The 21,999-nt window shown below is 39.6% G+C and overlaps 1 protein-coding gene across 9 annotated transcripts in view; it reads right to left on the minus strand.

Moving 5' to 3' along the window:
- The window catches only part of LOC126267010 (ATP-binding cassette sub-family C member 5-like), a 531,190-nt gene that overhangs the window by 40,192 nt on the left and 468,999 nt on the right, over positions 1 to 21,999 (minus strand). For all 9 annotated transcript variants that reach the window (XM_049971782.1, XM_049971823.1, XM_049971815.1 and 6 more), the window contains one exon: positions 17,584 to 17,746. In XM_049971782.1, coding sequence (XP_049827739.1) covers positions 17,584 to 17,746 — 163 coding nt within the window. The remainder of the gene's footprint in view (positions 1 to 17,583; positions 17,747 to 21,999) is intronic.

The raw sequence follows: 21,999 nt of genomic DNA on the forward strand, positions 1-21,999 counted from the left end.
TTCCCTTATGCTCTCTCTGAAACTCTGTACAACCTCTGGTTCTTTCAGTTTATCCATCTGATACCTTTTAGTATCTCCAGGCTTCTTCCATGTATACAACCTTCTTTCATTATTCTTGAACCAGGTGTTAGCTATGATTAAGTTATGCTCTGTGCAAAATTCTACCAGGCGGCTTCCTCTTTCATTTCTTAGCCCCAATCCATATTCACCTACTATGTTTCCTTCTCTCCCTTTTCCTACTCTCAAATTCCAGTCACCCATGACTATTAAATTTTCGTCTCCCTTCACTACCTGAATAATTTCTTTTATCTCATCATACATTTCATCAATTTCTTCGTCATCTGCAGAGCTAGTTGGCAGATAAACTTGTACTACTGTAGTAGGCGTGGGCTTTGTGTCTATCTTGGCCACAATAATGCGTTCACTGTGCTGTTTGTAGTAGCTTACTCGCATTCCTATTTTCCTATTCATTATTAAACCTACTCCTGCATTAACCCGATTTGATTTTGTATTCATAACCCTGTATTCACCTGACCCGAAGTCTTGTTCCTCCTGCCACTGAACTTCACTAATTCCCACTTTATCTAACTTTAACCTAACCATGTCCCTTTTTAAATTTTCTAACCTATCTGCCCTATTAATGGATCTGACTTTCCACACTCCGATCTTTAGAACACCAGTTTTCTTTCTCCTGATAACAACGTCCTCCTGAATAGTCTCCGCCCGGTGATCCAAATGGGGGACTATTTTACCTCCAGAATATTTTACCCAAGAGGATACCATCATTATTTAATCATACAGTAAAGCTGCATGCCTCAGGAAAAATTATGGCTGCAGTTTCCCCTTGCTTTCAGCTGTTTGCAGTACCAGAACAGCAAGGCCATTTTGGTTAGTGTTACAAGGCCAGATCAGTCAATCATCCAGACTGTTGCCCCTGCACCTACTGAAGAGGCTGCTGCCCCTCTTCAGGAACCACACGTTTGTCTGGCCTCTCAACAGATACCCCTCCGGTGTGGTTGTACCTACGGAACGGCTATCTGTATCATTGAGACATGCAAGCCTCCTGACCAACGGCAAGGTCTATGGTTCATAGGGGGTATTTAGATTTATCATTTTGATATCAAGACTGCTTTCCTATATGGGAACTTGGAGGACACTATTTTTATGAAGCAACCAGATAGTTTTGTACCAAAAGGGAATGAAGGAAAAATCTATTAAGTATCCAAGGCTGCTTAAAATGGTTAGATAGATAGTGGTCTGAAAAGACACATACTGTAGTTTTCGATCTAGGTTATGTGAATATTGTTCATTAGGTCAGGTAAACAAACAATATTCACAATATTATTCATTAGGTCAGGTAACATCCCCGTGAACCATGGACCTTGCCATTGGTGGAGAGGCTTGCGTGCCTCAGCGATACAGATAGCCGTACCATAGGTGCAACCACAATGGAGGGGTGTCCGTTGAGATGCCAGACAAACTTTTGGTTCCTGAAGAGTTGCAGGGGAAACAGTCTGGATGATTGACTGATCTGGCCTTGTAACACTAACCAAAATGGCCTCGCTGTGATGGTACTGTGAACAGTTGAAACCAAGGGGAAAATACAGACAATTTTTCACGAGGGCATGCAGCTTTACTGTATGGTTAAATGATGATGGCGTCCTCGTGGGTAAAATATTCCAGAGGTAAAATAGTCCCCCATTCGAAACTCTGGGCAGGGACTACTCAGGAGGATGTTGTTATCAGGAGAAAAAAAACTGGTGTACTATGGATCGGAGTGTGAAATGTCAGATCCCTTAATCGGGGAGGTAGGTTAGAAAATTTAAAAAGGGAAATGGATAGGTTAAAGTTAGATACAGTGGGAATTAGTGAAGTTCAGTGGTACGAGGAACAAGACTTCTGGTCAGGTGAAGACAAGGTTATACCCTACTGGCCATTAAAATTGCTACACCAAGAAGAAATGCAGGTGATAAACCAGTATTCATTGGACAAATATATTATACTAGAACTGACATGTGATTACATTTTCACGCAATTTAGGTGCATAGATCCTGAGAAATCAGTACCCAGAACAACCACCTCTGGACGTAATAACGGCCTTGATACGCCTGAGAATTGAGTCAAACAGAGCTTGGATAGCTTGTACAGGTACAGTTGCCATGCAGCCTCAACATGATATCACAGTTCATCAAGAGTAGTGACTGTCGTACAGTGATGAGGCAAATGGTCAGCCACCATTGACCAGATGTTTTCAATTGGTGAGAGATCTGGAGAATGTGCTGACCAGGGCAGCAGTCGAACATTTTCTGTATCCAGAAAGGGCCATACAGGATCTGCAACATGTTGTCATGCATTATCCTGCTGAAATGTAGGGTTTTGTAGGGATCGAATGAAGGGTAGAGCCACGGGTCGTAATACATCTGAAATGTAACATCCACTGTTCAAAGTGCCGTCAATGTGAACAAGAAATGACCGAGACGTGTAACCAATGGCACCCCATACCATCATGCCGGGTGATATGCCAGTATGGTGATGACGAATACATGCTTCCAATGTGCGTTCACCGCAATGTCGCCAAACAGGAATGTGACCATCATGAAGCTGTAAATGGAACTTGGATTCATCTGAAAGAATGCACCCAGGTTTGTCATTGAGTACACCATTGCAGGCACTCCTGTCTGTGATGCAGTGCCAAGGGTAACCACAGCCATGGTCTCCGAGCTGATATTCCATGCTGCTGCAAACGTCGTCGAAGTGTTCGTGCAGATGGTTGTTGTCTTGCAATCATCCCCATCTGTTGACTCAGGGATCGAGATGTGGCTGCACAATCTGTTACAGCCATGCGGATAAGATGCCTGTCATCTCGACTGATAGTGATACAAGGCCATTGGGAATGTGATGGTACACATTTCTCCTCCTTACATGAGGCATCACAACAACATTTCACCAGGCAACGCCGGCAACTGCTGTTTGTGTACGAGAAATTGGTTGGAAACTTTCCTCATGTCAGCACGTTTTAGGTGTTGCCACTGGTGCCAATCTTGTTTGAATGCTATGAAAAGTTAATCATTAGCATATCACAGCATCTTCTTCTTCTCCGTTAAATTTCGCATCTTTAGCACTTCATATTCATGGTGTAGCAATTTTAATGGCCAGTAGTGTAAATACAAAATCAAATAGGGGTAATGCAGGAGTAGGTTTAATAATGACTAGGAAAATAGGAATGCAGGTAAGTTACTACAAACAGGATAGTGAATGCATTATTGTGGCCAAGATAGATACGAACCCCCCGCCTACCACAGTTGTACAAGTTTATTTGTCAACTACCTCCACAGATGGTGAAGAGATTGATGAAATGGATGATGAGATAAAAGAAATTATTCAGATAGTGAAGGGAGACGAAAATTTAATAGACATGGGTGACGGGAACTCAATGGTAGGAAAAGGAAGAGAAGGAAAAGTAGTAGGTGAATATGGAATGGGAGTAAGAAATGAAAGAGGAAGCCGCCTGGTAGAATTTTGCACAGAGAATAACTTAATCATACCTAACACTTGGTTCAAGAATCATGAAAGAAGGTTGTATACATAGAAGAAGCCTGGAGATGCTGGAAGGTCCCAGATAGATTATATAATGGTAACACACAGATTCAGGAACCAGGTTTTAAATTGTAAGACACTTCCAGGGGCAGATGTGGACTCTGATCACAATCTATTGGTTATGAACTGTAGATTAAAACTGAAGAAACTGCAAAAAGGTGGGAATTTGAGGAGAGGGGACCTGGATAAATTGAAAGAACCAGAGGTTTTACAGATATTCAGAGCGAGCATTAGGGAATAATTGACAAGAATGGGGAAAAGAAATACAGTGGAAAAAGAATGGGTACCTTTGAGAGATGAAACAGTGAAGGTAGCAGAGGATGAAGTACGTAAAAAGAGGAGGGCTAATAGAAATCCTTGGGTAACAGAAGAGATATTGAATTTAATTGATGAAATGAGAAAATATAAAAATGCAGTAAATGAAGCAGGCAGAAAGGAATACAAACGTCTAAAAAATGAGATCTACAGGAAGTGGGAAATGGGATGGTTAGAAGACAAATGTAAGGATGTAGAGGCACATATCACTAGGGGTAAGATAGACATTGCCTACAGGAAAATTAAAGAGACCTTTGGAGAAAAGAGAACCACTTGATGGAAACCCAGTTCTAAGCAAAGAAGGGAAAGCAGAAAGGTGGAAGGGGTATATAGAGGGTCTATATAAAGGCGATGTTCTTGAGGACAATATTATAGAAATGGAAGAGAATGTAGATGATGATGAAATCGGAGATAGAATACTGCATGAAGAGTTTGAGAGAGCACTGAAAGACCTAAGCAGCAACAAGGCCCCAGGAGTAGACAACATTCCATTTGAACTACTGACAGCCTTGGGAGAGCCAGGCCTAACAAAAGTCTACCATCTAGTGAGCAAGATGTATGAGACAGGCAAAATACCCTCAGACTTCAAGAAGAATATAATAATTCCAATCCCAAAGAAAGCAGGTGTTGACAGAAGTGAAAATTACTGAACTATCAGTTTAATAAGTCTCGGCTGCAAAATACTAACATAAATTCTTTACAGACGAATGGAAAAACTGGTAGAATTCGATCTCGGGGAAGATCAATTTGGATTCTGTACAAATGTTGGAACATGTGAGGCAATACTGACCCTACGACTTATCTTAGAAAACAGATTAAGAAAAGGCAAGCCTATGTTTCTAGCATTTGTAGACTTAGAGAAAGCTTTTGACAATGTTGACTTGAGTACTCTCTTTCAAATTCTGAAAGTGGCAGGGGTAAAATACAGGGAGCAAAAGGCTATTTACAATTTGTACAGAAACCAGATGGCGGTTATAAGAGTCGAGGGCTATGAAAGGGAAGCAGTGGTAGGGAAGGGGTTGTAGCCTATCCCCAATGTTATTCAATCTGTATATTGAACAAGCATTAAAGGAAACAAAAGAAAAATTCAGAGTAGGAATTAAAATCCATTGAGAAGAAATTAAAGCTTTGAGGTTGGCAGATGACATTGTAATTCTGCCAGAGACAGCAAAGAAACTGGAAGAGCAGCTGAATGGAATGGAGAGTCTCTTGAAAGGAGGATATAAGATGAACATCAACATTTGCAAAATGAGGATAATGGAATGTAGTTGAATTAAATTGGATGATGCCGCAGTAATTAGATTAGGAAATGAGACGCTTAAAGAAGTAAATGAGTTTTGCTATTTGGGGAGTAAAATCACTGCTGACTGTCAAAGTAGAGAGGATATAAAATGTAGACTGGCAATGGCAAGGTAAGCATTTCTGAAGAAGAGAAATTTATTTACATCGAGTATAGATTTAAGTGTCAGGAAGTCGTTTCTGAAAGCATTTGTATGGGGTTTAGCCATGTATGGAAGTGAAACGTGGATGATAAATAGTTTAGACAAGAAGAGAACAGAAGCTTTCGAAATGTGGTGCTACAGAATAATGCTGAAGATTAGATGGGTAGACCACATAACTAATGAGGAGGTATTGAATAGAATTGGAAAGAAGAGAAATTAGTGGCACAACTTGACCAGAAGAAGGGATCGGTTGGTAGGACACGTTCTGACACATCGAGGGATCACCAATTTAGTATTGGAGGGCAGTGTGGAGGATAAAAATCGTAGAGGGAGACCAAGAGATGAATACACTAAACAGATTTAGAAGGATGCAGGTTGCAGTAGTTACTGGGAGATGAAGAAGCTTGTACAGGATTGAGTAGCATGGGGAACTGCATCAAACCAGTCTCTGGACTGAAGACCACCACAACAACAACAGGGCTGTTGTTGTATGTACATGATTTTTCAGTGTTTTATAATAACAATATGATGAAATATAAGTTGTATCAGGGACTACCTGAGAATTTTGGAGTTAAAGATTTAGGAGATGCAAAGTCCTGTCTAGGCACTTGTACAACTAGAAACTGGAAGGAAGGTAATTTAAAACTTTACCATAAGAGATACATTGCAGATGTGCTGAAACCCTTTAATATTTTTGATTGTACTCCCATATGAATATCAGTGGAGGATGGATTAAAGATTTTGGATGTGCAAGGTGATAAAGTTCAAGTGTCATATTACGAACTTGTGGGATGTTTGCTGTATATCAGTACTAATACAGAAATTGACATATCTCATGCAGTTAGTATTTTAAGCCAACAGAATTGTAAATTTACCAGTGGCATTTGAAGAGAGAAAAAAAGAGTCCTTCATTATCTGAAGGGTACCATGATTTTAACGATTGTAAAGATCTGCACATAACTGGTTTTACTGATTCAAATTTTGTAGATGATTTAATTACTGGGTTGCCACAAGATGGGAGTTCTCTTCTGTTGGGGAAAAATAAAATATGATGGGTGAGCAATAAACTTAAGGATGTTACCATCTCCACTATGAAAACAGAACATGCACATTTAAATTCTGAAATCATGGAGACAATGTATTTGAGACAGCATACAAGAAAATTGTTAAATAAGAAGCATCAAAATCCTGTAATTTTATGACAACAGAGTTCTATTAGACTATCACAAAATCTTGTGTTGCATTCTAGATTGAAACAAGGACATTTTATTAGACAATATGTGAAAAGAAGTGAGATTGTTGTTAAGTATTTGCAATCGAAGGAAATGCTTTCTGAAGTTTTAACTAAACCATTTGTTAGGGGATTACACATGTATTTTATCCAAGAGTTGAAATTTTCATGCAGTAGTTGTCTTTTTATGCTCAGGATCATTACTGGTGATGAAATATGGATCCATCATTACGAGTCAGAGAGTAAATGGCAGAGTATGGAATAGAAACATACCAATTTGCCATGCAAAAAAAAGTTCAAGACCCAACAGTCAGGACACATATTGAAATCATAAGCTCTTTGGTGGTTACCTAGGGGTAACCAAGGATGCAAAACCAACATGGACTCCTCACACAGAAGAATAAAAGTTCCAAGGCAAAAGATGCTCTCATGTGCACTACAAGGGCCTGTGGTAAAAATTGTGATCTGGGTCCCAGAAGCATGTACTGGATATCCAAATCTGTTATAAAACCTATGATACATTTATGGGACTCCAGTATGGTGGAATAAAGCAGAGCAGAAGGTGGCTGCTGAGGAGCTTGGAAAGGTGCAGAGATTGGCCTGCTTTGCATAGTAGGAGGCATTAGCAACAAAAACACTGCAGGAAAGCAGACCACGCTGGACTTGTCTCCGTTACACCTTTGGGTCACAATGGAGGCACTAGCAGGGGTATAAAGGTTAAAAACTGGAATCCTTTAGGATATCCAGTATCCCACATTAATATAATGACTGTGGTAAATATAGGAATGGTTGGAGAAATTCCCACTGGCTATGAAACAGCTTCCAGCTGCTTCAACAAATGTTTCAGTGTAACAGTTGGAAGCACGGAGCATTGGAAGAATGAACCATGATACTGTTCAGGAGACAGTCTGGTTTGTGGATGGGTCAAAACAGATGAAGCTGCTAGGACCAAGGTATATGGTACTGCAGTCTCTCCAGGGATGCCAACTATGAAATTCTGGGCAGAGATATTCACTTTAATAGCATGTGTACATGAGAAATTACTTAAGTGCTACAAGGATCATACTATCTACATTCATTCAGACAGCCAAGCATTTCTGAAATCTTCATTACTCCCCTGCAATGAGATCAAAGATCAATGTAGAATGCCACGACTCCCTTGTGAGGCTTGGAGAAAGCAACAGGTTTGACCAAACGGGGGTCTCTGGTCACCCAGGGATTAGTGGTAATGAACAAGCTGATAGGCTGTCTAGTGTAGCAACGATGAGTCCATTTGTTGCTTCAGAATCTGTCTTAATCATCACTAATGGTATGGTAAAATCTAAATTATGTGGCTGGGTCAGAAGGAAGCACACAGAGTATTGCATTAAGATTCAAAATTGAAAACTTGGTATATTAGAGATGCCCAAACCATATTTTAAGAGAAGTATTGCAATCCTGGGCTTGAACAGAAGACAGATTAAACTCATTGTAGGTCTGTTGACTACCCATGGGAATTTCAAGAAACAGCTGCACACAATGGGCCTCGAGAAAGAAACTCCTGAGTGTAAACTATTTCCAATGCGAAGCACTGGAGGCCAAAAGACAGTAAATATTTGGGACATTAATCCCTGAAGAGATTGTGTCTCACAAAGACCTAGTAAAGGGTACCTTGCTACTCTTCAAGGGTTCTGGGTGACTCTACTAGAATGACAGGGAGAGAAACTGCACAATAATCTTAGTTTTGGTGTGGGTGCCGGAAGTCTTAGCTCACTATTTCTTTGTCTCAGTGATTAAATAAATCAAATCAATATTATTGACTGTCAGGTGAGAATGACTATATAAAATTAAAATGGTGTACTGAAGTTGATTGTGACTAATTTTGTAATAATAAAATATAATGTTATGATCATTATGAAACCATAAAAGTATATGAGGCAGAGTATGCAGGGGACTATGTTTCAACAAGCGCATTTCGCACTGCAGTTTCAGATTGTTTTCCATAATTTTTTTAATAAATAAAAGGAAAAAAGACTTTGAAAGAACATGTAACTTATTGTTCAACTATACAAAGATGAGTATTTAAACTGTGTTTAGATTTAATAATTTACCTCTTCTACATCCATTGTTAGCACGTGACGTCATAATATTGGTATTAATCTATAAGAAAGCACCAGCTATTGATACTGAGTGCATTCTATGATTTTTTGCTGATTTAGTATTGATGGAATGTAGAATTTAGAATTTATTCACCTTAGAACATTTTACGTGTTACTAGTGTAATCATTTACATATAAAGCTAACAGACAAAAATACATAAAATTTCATGATATTTACACCAGTGACATATTGATACAGATAATGTGAAAATTATTTATGTAGGATCCTTTTAACCAGTGATTTGTTACAACTTTGTATAACACTAGTCAGAACTTTATGTCACTTACATCTGATTATTCATACTATTTTATGGAATGGTATGCTGCCTTCTTAAACCAGTCTTCTAGAACATTCTTAAATGTATTATATGGAACAGAATGGGTGGCTTTTGAGAGTCTATTGAAAAATTTGGGATCTTGATATCTGTGGCTGTTGTGAATCTTAGCTAGCCTACTGCATGGTATGTCAATTGATTGTCCAGTTCTTGTGTTGTGATCATGTACAGACATCTTAAGGTTATAATTATTTAACTTCTCTTTAACATTGAGAAGGCAACTATGCATGCGGTGCCATGGGACTGTCATAATACTGAAATCTTTGAAGTGATCCTTACAAGATTCTCTTGGAGTGAGTGCAGCTATACATGTGTTAGGTTTTTTTTGCACTTGAATACAGTTCTTGAGCTGGAGCAGTTGCCCCATAGAAGAGTTCCACAGGTAAGATGGGCGTCGGAAAACGCAAAATAAGCAGATAATAGTAGGGTTTTGCTTACTTCTTCCGCAGTATGTGCAGCAGATAAATCACCTGAGAAAATTTTGAGCACAATCTTTCTGTATGACTCGCCCAGCTGAGTTTGTGATCTAGGTGCAAACCTAATAGTTTGATTATTTTTTGATCTTCATTAGACACACTTGAACTGAAAGCAATGTCTTCAGTTTTATTGTTATTAATTTGCAAATAATTTGCCTGGAACGAGTTAGTGCATTGGTCCACTGCTATATTTAATTACATTGCAGCTCCTCTAAATCGTCAACTTGTATGGCAACAGTTGTAGACACACGCACACGCGCACACACGCACACGCACACACACACACACACACACACACACACACACACACACACACACACACACACACAAACAAAATGAACAGGAATGGGCCCAGTATTGAGCCCTGTGGAATGCCTTTTGTAACAAGTCATGAGTCTGACCTTTGGTTGTTTATAGTTACCATATGCTTTCTGTTGCTAAGGTGAAGAGCATTCTCTCCAACTCTGTAGTATTGGAGCTTTCTGATAAGTATACAATGGAAGGGACTGTCAAAAGCTTTCCTCAGGTCTACAAGAGTCACACAGGTTGTTTTATTAGTCTCTAAAGAATCAGCTATTTTTGGAATGATATTCTCCACTGCTCTGACCCTGGAAAGACAAGGTCTGAAACAGTATTGCGAGGAGCTAGTTAGGTTATTTTTCTTGAAGTGCTTGTTCATCTGTGCATACAATACTCTATGATTTTTGATATTACTGGTAAGAGTGACATGGAACAATAGTTACCAGGAGATCCTTTATCATCTTTCTTATGGATAGGTGTTACAATAGTAATTTTTAAGCAATCTGTGAAGATTCCTTTGAGTAGCATTTTGTTGATGATTTTGGTTAGCAGCAGTAGAATTTCTTTCTTTATATTTTTTATTAGATGATCTGAAAGTCCATAGAAGTCTTCTGCTTTTAAGTTGCTAAGTCTGGCAATTGCTTTGTTAACCTGTCTGTAGGACACAAGTGTCCATTAGAAGTTGTCATGTTGCTCACTGTCTAGAGCTGGAAGAAAAACTATAGCTTTACTTGCATCTTCAATGAGATTTTTATTTGAGCCAGAACAGGTAAAGTGTGCGTTTAATATGTTCAGTTGAATTGGAATGTTGTTGGGTTTCTTTTCATAGCTTATCTCTGTTTTGATAAATTTCCACACTGGTTTACACTTATTTGTTGAACTGAATTGTCAAATTGTCATTGGCTTTCTTCTTGGCTGCTCTAATTTACTATCTATACACTCTTCTCGCTGCTGTGTAAATTTCCTCCTCAGCTTGTTCTGTCGCAATCTGTCATAGTGCACCATCATTTCTTTCCTAAGTTTGTGCAGGTGTGTTGTGTACCAGTTTCTCAATTCTTGAGGTTTATTACTCCGGTTATGCTTTGTGTGTTTTCTGTGATATTTGGGACAACATGAGTCACTTTTTTTTTTTTTTTTTTTTTTTTTTACAAATAATTCTAAAAATTGCAGTGTTGAATCATTAGCAGACATATCATTAGTGAGTACTGTATCCCAGTTGATGCGACTAAGATCAGTTTTTAACTGATTCAGTTTATGGCCTGTTATTGGTCTGATTACTCTTACTAACTCAGTTGAAGAACTGCCTGTCTTGTTGTTTAGAGGGTGCCTAACCCACAGCCCTGCATGATCTGATACCCTGTGGTTTACAGTACCAAATTCAGTTTTATTTCGCTGAAAGTTGCAGGTTATATTATCTAAGCATGCACTGAGTGTGGTGGATTTGTCATTTAGACAGTAGAAGTTTAATGGTCTTAATATGTCTAATAGGGGCTTCACATGTTCAGCTTTATACCTAATATCATCAAATATAAAAACTCTGCAATTTTACATTTTAAGAATATTATTTTCTATGAACAATTCTGTATGATTACTTGGAGAGTGGTACACTGATGTCAAAAGTTACATAAACAATTATAAATAGGACTTCCCTTATTCTATATAGTTGCCAGATTCTGCACTGTCTGCGATATTCTGTACTGTCTGTGATATATGACACATCACCCAGTTATAGTATAATACATGGTCAAAGTACATTAATGTGATAAACACCTATGTTCAACATCAACATGCAATAACCACTCACATATGGAGGGGGCAGCACTAGTGGTGGAAGGTATATGAGGCATGTTGGGGTTACACGGAAAACACTGCAGTCATTGTTGTAATGTGAAAACAGACAGATTTATCTTAAATCCAAAAGGATATGATCATTGGCTTTCAGGGCAAGGATGGGAGCATTTCCAAAGTCAATAAGTTTGTAAACTTGTTATTGGCATTGAAAGATGAACTAAGTGGAACAGTAAACTCTCAATGAGCATTCGCCGAATGTTGTTGCATATGGGCTTCCGCAGCAGGCACTTGGTTCATGCACCTGTGCTGGCTGCTGTTCATCAGTGATGAAGGCAGGAATTTGCATGCCAATGCAACAACTAGATGTTCAAAGAGTGGCAACAAGTGGCCTTTTCAGATACTTTACACCCCAATGGTCAAATGGCTTTTGATGTGAATAGCATGAAATATCTGAAAGCAAACACCCTACAACAATCATCAAAAGGGCTCAGGCCGGAGTAGGAAGCGTTATGCTCTGGGGAATGTTGTGTCATTCCCTGAGTGATTTTGTCAATCTGGAAGGCACAATGAATCAACACAAGTATACATCTATCCTTGAGGACCATGACCATCCCAAATGTGCAGTTTGTTTTTCATAGGCATGACGGCACGCTAAATGCAACATGTCACACAGCTTGCCACATACATACATGGTTCAAAGAGCACCAGGGTGAATTTACCTTACTACCATGGCCATCTTGCTCCCCAGACTTAAAACCAAATGAGTCTCCTTGGGACCAGCTCGATTGAGTCATACGCACTATGGTAACTCCACCTACAAACCTAACACAGCTAACCAAGGTACTGGAGTTGGCATGGCTCCACATCGCTGTCAGTACCTTCCAGAACCTCACTGACTCTCTTCCAGCATGTATTATACTGGTCTGTGCTGCAAAAGGTTGTTATTCATGCTGTTATTCACCAATAGCTGAAACCAAGGGAACTATCTCAAGTGCTGAGTTGTTTTCCCCATGACAGTCTTCAGGATTTACCTTCTCAATCAGTACACTGTACATAGCATGCAGCCCTGAAGGAAATATTACAGATGAGGTGTCATCAAAACAAAAAAGTTCTCCTCAGCTCTGATTCACACAGTACCTTACAAGTACTGCAGCAAATATATCCCACACAGAAAATCTACCTGCTGACAAAGTCTCCACCATCATGGGTTTGAAGCACAGTGATTACTTAGCCGAAGGAAGCCACCAGCTGTAAGATTCATCCACCTACAAACGGTGCCACATTGATCCCATTCCAGAAATCCATCAGGATCTCCGCTCTCTCCTAAATCCTTAGCACCATCGCAGAACCTCTCTCTGGAGTCCATCTCTCTCCTCGTCCCTGTCATTCCCCCACTCCAACCTTCTACATGCTTCCGAAAGTCCATACACCCAACATCACAGTGCACTCCAATGTGGCTGATTACTGTGCCTCCACTGAGAGAATCTCTACTCTCATGGACCATCTCCTTCAGCCTATTGCCCACAACGTATCCTCCTATACAAAAGATACCAAACATTTCCTGCACCAGCTCTTCACAGTTCCTATTTCTTTACCCTGCTTGTCACTATTGATGGCACCTCCCTCTTCACTAACATCCCTAATGCCCATGGCCTAACTGCTACTGAACACTATGTTCCAAATGAACAACCTCCTTCCTAGTTGCCATAACCAACTGCATCCTCACCCACAATTATTTCTCCTTTGTAGGCAATACCTACAAACAAATGCAGGGTACAGCTATGGGCACCCACATGGCACCATCCTTTATCAACTTATTTGTGGGCCATCTAGAAGAATCATTCCTGAACACACAGAATCCCAAACCCCACATCTGGTTAGTCACCCAAGGTTGTCACATCTGTACTGATGAGTGGCCCATCTTGAAATATACAGACTTTAATTAACCCCCCCCCCTCCCGCCTTGTACAAAAGCAGATCTCTTGTACCCTATCTCTCCAATTACTCCCCACCTCCTAAAGTCCCACTGTTCGGCCACAGAAGAGCATTCCACTTGTGAAAAAAGTACCACCAAGGACCAAAGCAACTGAATCACATTTTCTGACAGGGTTTCAACTATGTCTCGTTGTGCCCCGAAATAAGGAATGTTTTACCCACTAACATTCCCACCTGTCCCACAGTTGTAATCCACCACCAACCAAACCTACATGACATCCTTGTCCATCCCTGCACAACCCCACCTCCCAACCCCTTGCCCCATGGCTCATAGTCCTGTAATAGACCTAGGTATAAGACCTGCCCCATAGATCCCACCTATTCCAGTCCAGTCGCAAGCATTACCTATCCCATTAAAGGCAGGGCTACATGTGAAACCAGTCATGTGATCTACAAGCTACGCTGCAACAATTGTGGTGCATTCTACCTGGACATGACAACCAACACACTGTCTGTCTGTAAGAATGGTCACCAACAAATGGCGGCCAAGAAACAGCTGAACTGTCCCATTGCTGAATACGCTGCCCAATATGACATTCTTCATTTAAATGATTCTTCACAGCCTGTGCCAGCTGGATCTTTCCCACCAATTTACGAACTGTGCAGGTGGGAACTTTCGCTGCAATATATCCTACATTCCTATAACCCTCCTGGCCTCAACCATCATTAGTCATTATCCTTACCTATCTAGCCCTTGCCTGTTTCCAGCACTTCATGGCCTCTATTTCACCAATGCACCCTCACTCTTTTTACTTTTCTTCTTTTCCGCTACCTCTCTGCTGTCCTAATCTCTCTCCACCCTGTCCCTGTATGCTCTAACAAACAGTATTTTACCATCCCTCACATCTACACTGCTATCCCTCCCCTCCCCCTTAGCCTCCTCCTTAATCCCACCACCCAGCTGCCTCTCCCATCATGTGCTGCTGCTTGTTGGTCTCAGCAACCAGAGACTGTGGTCATGTGTGTGTGAGTTGTGTTTGCATGAGTGTGTGTGTTGTTTATTTCTGACGAAGGCTTTGTTGGACAAAAGCTCATTTTCTGACAGTCTTTTTGTTGTGCCTGTATGTGACTCAATATCTCCACTACATGGTGAGTAGCAACTATGATTTTCATAATATTGTTTCTAGTATCATTATTATGTGGAATGAAATAAACATATAACATTAATGGCTGGGGTTGTTCAGCCACCTAGTCCAAGGCTTTTTATTTGATACCACTTTGACTAGTTATGCATCAATGACGATGAGGACAACACAACACCCAGTCCCCGAACAGATAAAATCCCTGACTGGCCAGGAATTGAACCTGGGTCCCCTGCATGTCAGTCTGCTGCACTGGCCACCCAGCTACAGAGGTAGACATCATTGTTATGTAATGAGCTGTGACTGATTGTTGGTCACAGAATTTCACATACAGAGAGGCTGTTATCATAGCCACTTAATTTATGCATTTCAAAAGCTCTATAATATTGGCATATGAATTTCAGTTCAAGTTTTTAACATGCACGTCCAACACCTTTTGTAATCCCAGTTTATTGTTTAAATTTTTCCATGTGCGTAACTGATAAGACAGAGGTCATGTTTTACATTGGATGTACTTCAATACATCAAAGTTAATTTCAGTCAGTTTGTGGAGAACAAATTAATATCTTTCAAGAAAAATGTCTTCATTCATTCATTCACACACTGGGTCCCATAATTCCCATTAATAAAATTGTACATTATACACTAACTGGCAGAAGAAGCCACTACAAGCTACATCTATGAAGTATGCTAACACCCAGCAAAAAAAAAAAACACACACACACACTCACACACACACACACACAGATAGAGAGAGAGAGAGAGAGAGAGAGAGAGAGAGAGACTACAATCATGTTCATATTCAGTTCTAAAACATATTATAAAAAATGAAATTAAAACTTATGTTCTACAACACAAGAATATATACATGTGGTTGGCTGATCAGTTGTTAAAAAATTATAAACCACACACTTTACAAGACATTAAAACGTGCAGCCCAAAAGCTTAAACCATAGTCCAGACACAAAAGAAACTAATATTTCTCTTGTCTCATCTTGAGGACAAGTTACCATTTACATTTGCTTCTGCCCTCTTGTCTCAGTTAAAATGTGTACAGTTATTTGTGTTCTCTACACATCCCAGACTGAGGCTTCCTTCTACAAGAGTATGAAGCCATGATTTACTGAACAACGCACATCCTCCCACCATTCCATGGCTTCTTACTGATGACAGCCCACACGGGAGTGGCACATTGCATTCTTTGCTGGCCTCCTTGGTGGCTTGCTCATTTCCCGAAATTCCAGTAAAATGAGACATGTTTCCCCAGCTACTGAAAAATCAGTTATTTGGTGGATTTCAGATCTTTCTGTGGTTGCATGTTGAGGGATTTGGGGAATTATGGTGAGGCAAGGTTCAAGGTTAAAAAATTATGAAAAGTTGACAGGGGGTGATTGGGGGTCACATGGACGGATCACTGTTGGATGGAGGAATAGACTGAGTCAGGCATAGTTCAACATTGGTCTTTGGTTGAGTCTGATTGGTACGGTCGGTGGCGAAAAAGTGTTTCCACTGTAGGGACCGGGAGAAGGAGAGAAGGTCTTTAACAAGTTCTGCATGATTGAATTTGGGAGAGGGGCAAAAAGTGAGGCCTTTGGAAAGGACTAATACTTCTGCAAGGCTTAGGCTTTTGGCAGAAAGGTTAAACACCGTGTTTTGGGTCTGCAAAATTTCTGAATTCTGTGTGGTGGTGAGAGTGAGTGTTTGAGGATGGGGTAAATGTAGTAGGTCTACAAGACAGGGTTTGTCAGCTATGAGTGTATGTGGCGGAGGCTGTTGTAGAGGTAGTGGATAGTGGCAGTCCAAGGTGGGAGCAGGTAGTGAACAGGTTGGAGAGTTTTTTGAGTTGGCATAGTGCATGCTGCTCTAGCTCCTCAAGCGTAAGAGTTTCAGTGTGTGATGTGGGATCCAGTAATTTAGGATTGCACAGAAGGAGAATTTTATGGATGGAGAGAAGATATTGCAAGCAGGTTTGGGACTGGTTGATATGGTTTTGCAGGACCATGCTGGTGAGGGTTAAGGATTAATGGAATTTGAATGGATGGAGGTCATTGTGGAGGGAAGGGTGGCAGCCAGAGATAGGTAATTTGACGGTAAGGCCATCTAGGGGGATTCCATGTGCCAATCAAGAATGCAGGAACAGTATGTGGAACTGGGTTTCAGCTAGAACCCAGAAAAAAGACATGAATTATTCTTTACTTAATTTAGCAATCTAGTGTGGCACAATGTTCTGAAGGGATAACAGGCATGGTATTGGAAATAACTTTAAAACTAATTAAAATGAAATCTTTTTGACAATTTTTTGCTCCATAGTACAATATTTCACAGATGATTGTACAGTTTGTACATTTTTCTCCTACAACATTAAATCTTTAATTAAAATTATTTGTTTTAATCTTCAGATAATTGGGGTTAATGTCAGCTATATAAGTGAAAGCATGCAACCACATATTTAGTGGATTTGTATATTTCACTTGTTTACTTTGTACATCAGTGACAATTTCCAAATTTTAGCAAATCATTTTGGATTTTGTTCAATTGAAGAACCAACAAACTGAACAAGTCTATGTTTGCAATAATTACTAAAAATAATAAAATAAAAGTAGTTGTAACTGCATCCACAAATAGCATGGTTATTTGGATAGTACACCTAAAAAGCACAGCATATATTTCTGAAGAAGCTTTGGCTCCTGGATTTAGCAAGGGATCATCTGTTCCAGGAACACAAGCTAATACAACTAGTGAAGCATTTTATAGTTATGTGTCAGAATATCTGTAGCTGTTCAGCAACCTTTTCCTTTTTTTATGTATAAAATTGAAGAAGCATTTTATATTTATTTTTCTTTTGGCTATTGCAGCTACAAACAGTATATTATTAACATACCTATTTTTTCAGCAGATTCAATGATGAAATTAATGCCCTTTAAGACATTTGGCAAACCTTCTCTGTAACAGAGGCTGACATTTTTGAACTCAATTCTGCCCTTTGTAGGCCATTCTGGCAACACATTGATTTTTGCTGTTTTGAAATCCTCTGGCATTAATTTCTGTCAAACAAGGGAAGAAGCAGAAATACAATTTTGTACAGACAGTGGTAAGAAATATTGTGAATTTATTACACATCATTCCTTATCTCTAGTAGTATCCACTCATGTTATTGGCAAAAGAAGCAATCTTGGTATGAGTTTCATGCAATTTATGGTATATCGTATTAATAGTAAATTTTGTTCAACATTTCAAATTGGAATGACCGCCACCAAGTTTTCAGTGTGAATGTATGGCTGCAATCAGTCTGTATCACAAAAACCAATATCTCATTGCTAAGAACATGAACCTGAGTATTTGTTTCACAACTCAGATTACTTGAATTTCCACTCAAAAATGGAGCTTCCAAAAACAAAAATGTGAACTAAAGCTTCAAGAAGTTCTGTATCACACTATTATACCACACCATTATTAATTTTCCTGCATTTCTTTTCTCTTTGCCACTTTCTATTCCTTACCAAAACAAAACAATAAGTATTTTCTCAGCATCTTAACCTAATATCATCTCTCACTCTTTTTGAATTTATTGACATTTATTATGTTCTCCCCTCCCCGGTCAACCTCTGCTGCCTCATTCCCACTCCTACCACACATATTCTTAGATACGACTTCCTTTAATTTTTATTTTTTATTTGCATGATGTTACTTATTTACAGTTACGCTAACATCGCTGACCTCTGCTGTTCATAAGCACTTTGTAAGCTCAATTTTGGCTCTTATTTCATTGTAGCTTACAACTCTTTCCATTCCCAGTGTCTCTTCTGGCCTATGTTTTAGAAACACTACCAATGCCATCACATATTATGACCCTTATTAATTTTTGTTCCTTTCTCCTGTATAGAGAATTGGCAAAAAGTTGAGCAACTTAGTGACCCAATATCTATTACAACAAATGTGTATCTACCCATCCTTATTATGTGAGTGATATAAGATATTCTCTTTTGTCTAAATGGTATTTAACTTTTACTGCTTTTAGTCTGTAAAATCTGTTTTGAATGAAGTACTGACACATTCTTCCATTTCAACAACAAGATGCTCGTGGAAATAACAAACAAAACTAGGAAATGTTGCAATTGAAAAATATATTTCCTTACCTACACCAGTAACTTACATAATTATCTGACATTATATATTGCAGATGTCAGTTAATAGTATGATCACTGCTTATGGGCCATCATTGCCATAATGTATAATCTACTGGCAGATGTTAGTACACTCATGTAAATACTAAGCTGTCAATAGTACATCAATAATAGGTTAAAAACAGGAGTGAAAAATCAATGGCTTTCTTCAGAGTATCATTGGAACTTAACCATTCTGCAGCTGCTATACATTATATTTATTTCTACAACTGCACTTGAACACCACTTCATATCATTCACATATTATCATATAATCAACTTTTTATTACAATCTATACATCGCATAAACCAGAACAGCAATCACTAGTCAAATGTGCTACTGTATTTTCTCTTCCCAGGTTCACACCAATGATATATTTGATATGTTACTGTAGTGCCTTGTCTGCAAATATTAATTAACAATTTTTTCAGTAAATAAATATAGTAAATTAAAAAATTAGTACAAATAATTCATGACAAAGTTATCCTTATCATGTAGCAGTGGAGAATGTTTTGTTTTGGCACTCAGTAGTAATAATATACAAGGTGTATCTGAAATGAATGCAGAAAATGAGAGGGCTGGTTGAGTGGTTCATAATAAGCATATTTCACATAGCAACCAATGCCCACTTCCCTTATCGTACAGAGCTAGGCGTCGTTGAACAGCATCACGTGCCACCAAGAGCTAGGCACACAACATACCTTTCGAACCATCATGGTAGGAGGTCTGCAGGGCTATTCAATGTATTTGTAGCAAAAAGATAAATGAGAAGTTGGGGTGAAGTTTATATTTATTTGAAAACAGTTACAAAAGGTGCTCAAAATTACAGCCTTCTGTTTGAATGCATGCCATGCAGTGGCACTGGAGTGACTGTCACACTCTTTCGAACACTCCTAGCAAAGTGGAAGCTCTGTTGGGGCTGCCACAACGTGCACTATCAGCTCTTCATCAGTCTCAGTGGGTATTTTATAATGACAAATTTCAAATGGTCCCAAAAGAAAAAAAATCAATGGGCGCCAAGTCAGGGGAACGTGCAGGCCATGCCAGGAGCCCACCTCTTCCTATCCAGTTCTCACCAAAGGTTTCATCCAAACGCATTCACACAGCTTGTGTGAAGTGCGCAGGTGCACCATTTTGTTGGCACAACATTCACTGTCGAACATTGAGTGGAACATGTTCCAACAGCTCTGGCAGGGTTTATCGTAAAAAGATGGAAGTATCTGTTTGTGTTCAGTTACTAGGGAAACATGTTATTGACCAATCAGATTATTGCTTACCAAGCCGGACCAAATGTTGACAGCAAAACAATTTAGGCGACCACAAACAAAGGTCGCATGTGGATTTTCTCGTGCCCACGTGTGTTGCTGTTGAACATGCTCTCTCATGTAAAGAATACCTTGTGCTTAAAAAGTACACAGTTTAGGAAGTCTGGTTCAATGACAGCTTTGCGAAAACCACTGACAGAAAATCATCTGGGTTAAGGTCATGAGTCTTCTGAAGGCAGTAGGGGTGAAAATTATTTTCTTGCTATACATGCCAAATTGTGGAATGGCTTACACCCATTTCCCATGCAACACACCATGAATTTGTTCAGGGTGTGTTTTCTAGTGGTGCTAATGCCTCCTATTCAAGCCATGGTGTACGCACTGTGCAATGATGATCGCATCCATTAGGGAAAATGCACCTCAAGTAAATCTGTCCCTCATAGGGAACTGTGGATGGCAGCAAATGTGTGTGGACGTGGCACTTGATGATTTGGAAACCACCGAACATATAGACATTGGGCAGTGTGAGCATTTCCATACCCTGGCCTGTAAGCACAATGCATGTCTGCATTTTACTCCCAAGAATAGCACTCCATTCCCTGTCCACACCACACAGTAGCAAACAGAAGAGTGTCCTCATGTCACAACAAACTGATGCAGGGGAAACCAGACTCCACAGTGTGTAAAGGTGCTGCCCTCTACGCAACACCTATCAAACAGCCAAAAGCCCTGCGTTCACATCCAAGTAAGAAGCAGAAAACCTGTAATGTTGCCCCACCTGGAATATCTGCAACTATGTCGACTACAAGTCATAAAACTTCCACCTGATGTCTCTTTTACTTTGATGTCACAAATACATTGAAATCGTTGCCCTACAGAGCTGCTACCATAATGGCTCACATGGTATATTATGTGCCTACACTCTTGGCAGCAGAGACACTGTTCAACAACATCTAGTGCCTATGCTAAGGGATGCTGATATGGGATGCTATGTGAAATATGCTTGTTATGACCCACTCTATCAGTCCTCTCATTTTATACATTCATATCAGATACATCCTGAATATGTTTTTTATTTAGAGTAAATAGATGGTCTGTTTAGACAGAGGTAGTCTGTTTCTGTCTCACAGGGCACAGCCTTATCAAAGGCACCTTCAGTGCCGGGCAGGGGGGTTTGCGTGCTCCAGCGAATTTGAGGGCTATGCCACCATAGCTACCGGCAGGGCACTGAAGCCAGCCAGATGAGCCGTACCAATTTTGGTACAGGATGGCCGAACCCCTTAGGGGAATAAACACAAAGAGAAAATAAAATTCTGGTCCTACAGGTTGGGAGATGAGCGTGGATTTTCACCTCATGAAATGGAATTGTGGCTGATTCCATACATCAGTCTATGAAGGATGTGGATTACAGGATATGACATGGTAAGGGAAATGTTGACAAGAATGAAAAGAAAAAGGTGGGTTGGTGATATGGAAGAGGACTTCAAAGCAATGGGAATCAGGAACTGGAAGAAGTAAGCAGTAGACAGAAGCAAGTGGAGACAGGTGACAAAGAAGGCCAAGGTTCTACAAGGACTGCAGCATTGACCAGTAAGTAAGTAAGTAAGTAAGTAAGTAAGAGGGCCTGTTCATCTGTAGTCAAATATGCTCATTTTATAGCTGATTCAAGCCTCAACAGATGATGAATTGAATGCATTTGTACCACATCTCCAGTTTTTGTTACAGTTGTTATAAGCAATTTCATGTACAAAAGCCAATAACCTAGTCAATAATATGGCACAAACATGATGATAATTTTATAGGAATCATCTCTTTATTGTGATTTGAAAGCAATCTCTAGATTTTCTGTAGTTATTTTGGAAGTGATT

Source organism: Schistocerca gregaria, chromosome 1, assembly GCF_023897955.1.
Source record: "Schistocerca gregaria isolate iqSchGreg1 chromosome 1, iqSchGreg1.2, whole genome shotgun sequence".
NCBI classification, from domain to species: Eukaryota; Metazoa; Arthropoda; class Insecta; order Orthoptera; family Acrididae; genus Schistocerca; species Schistocerca gregaria.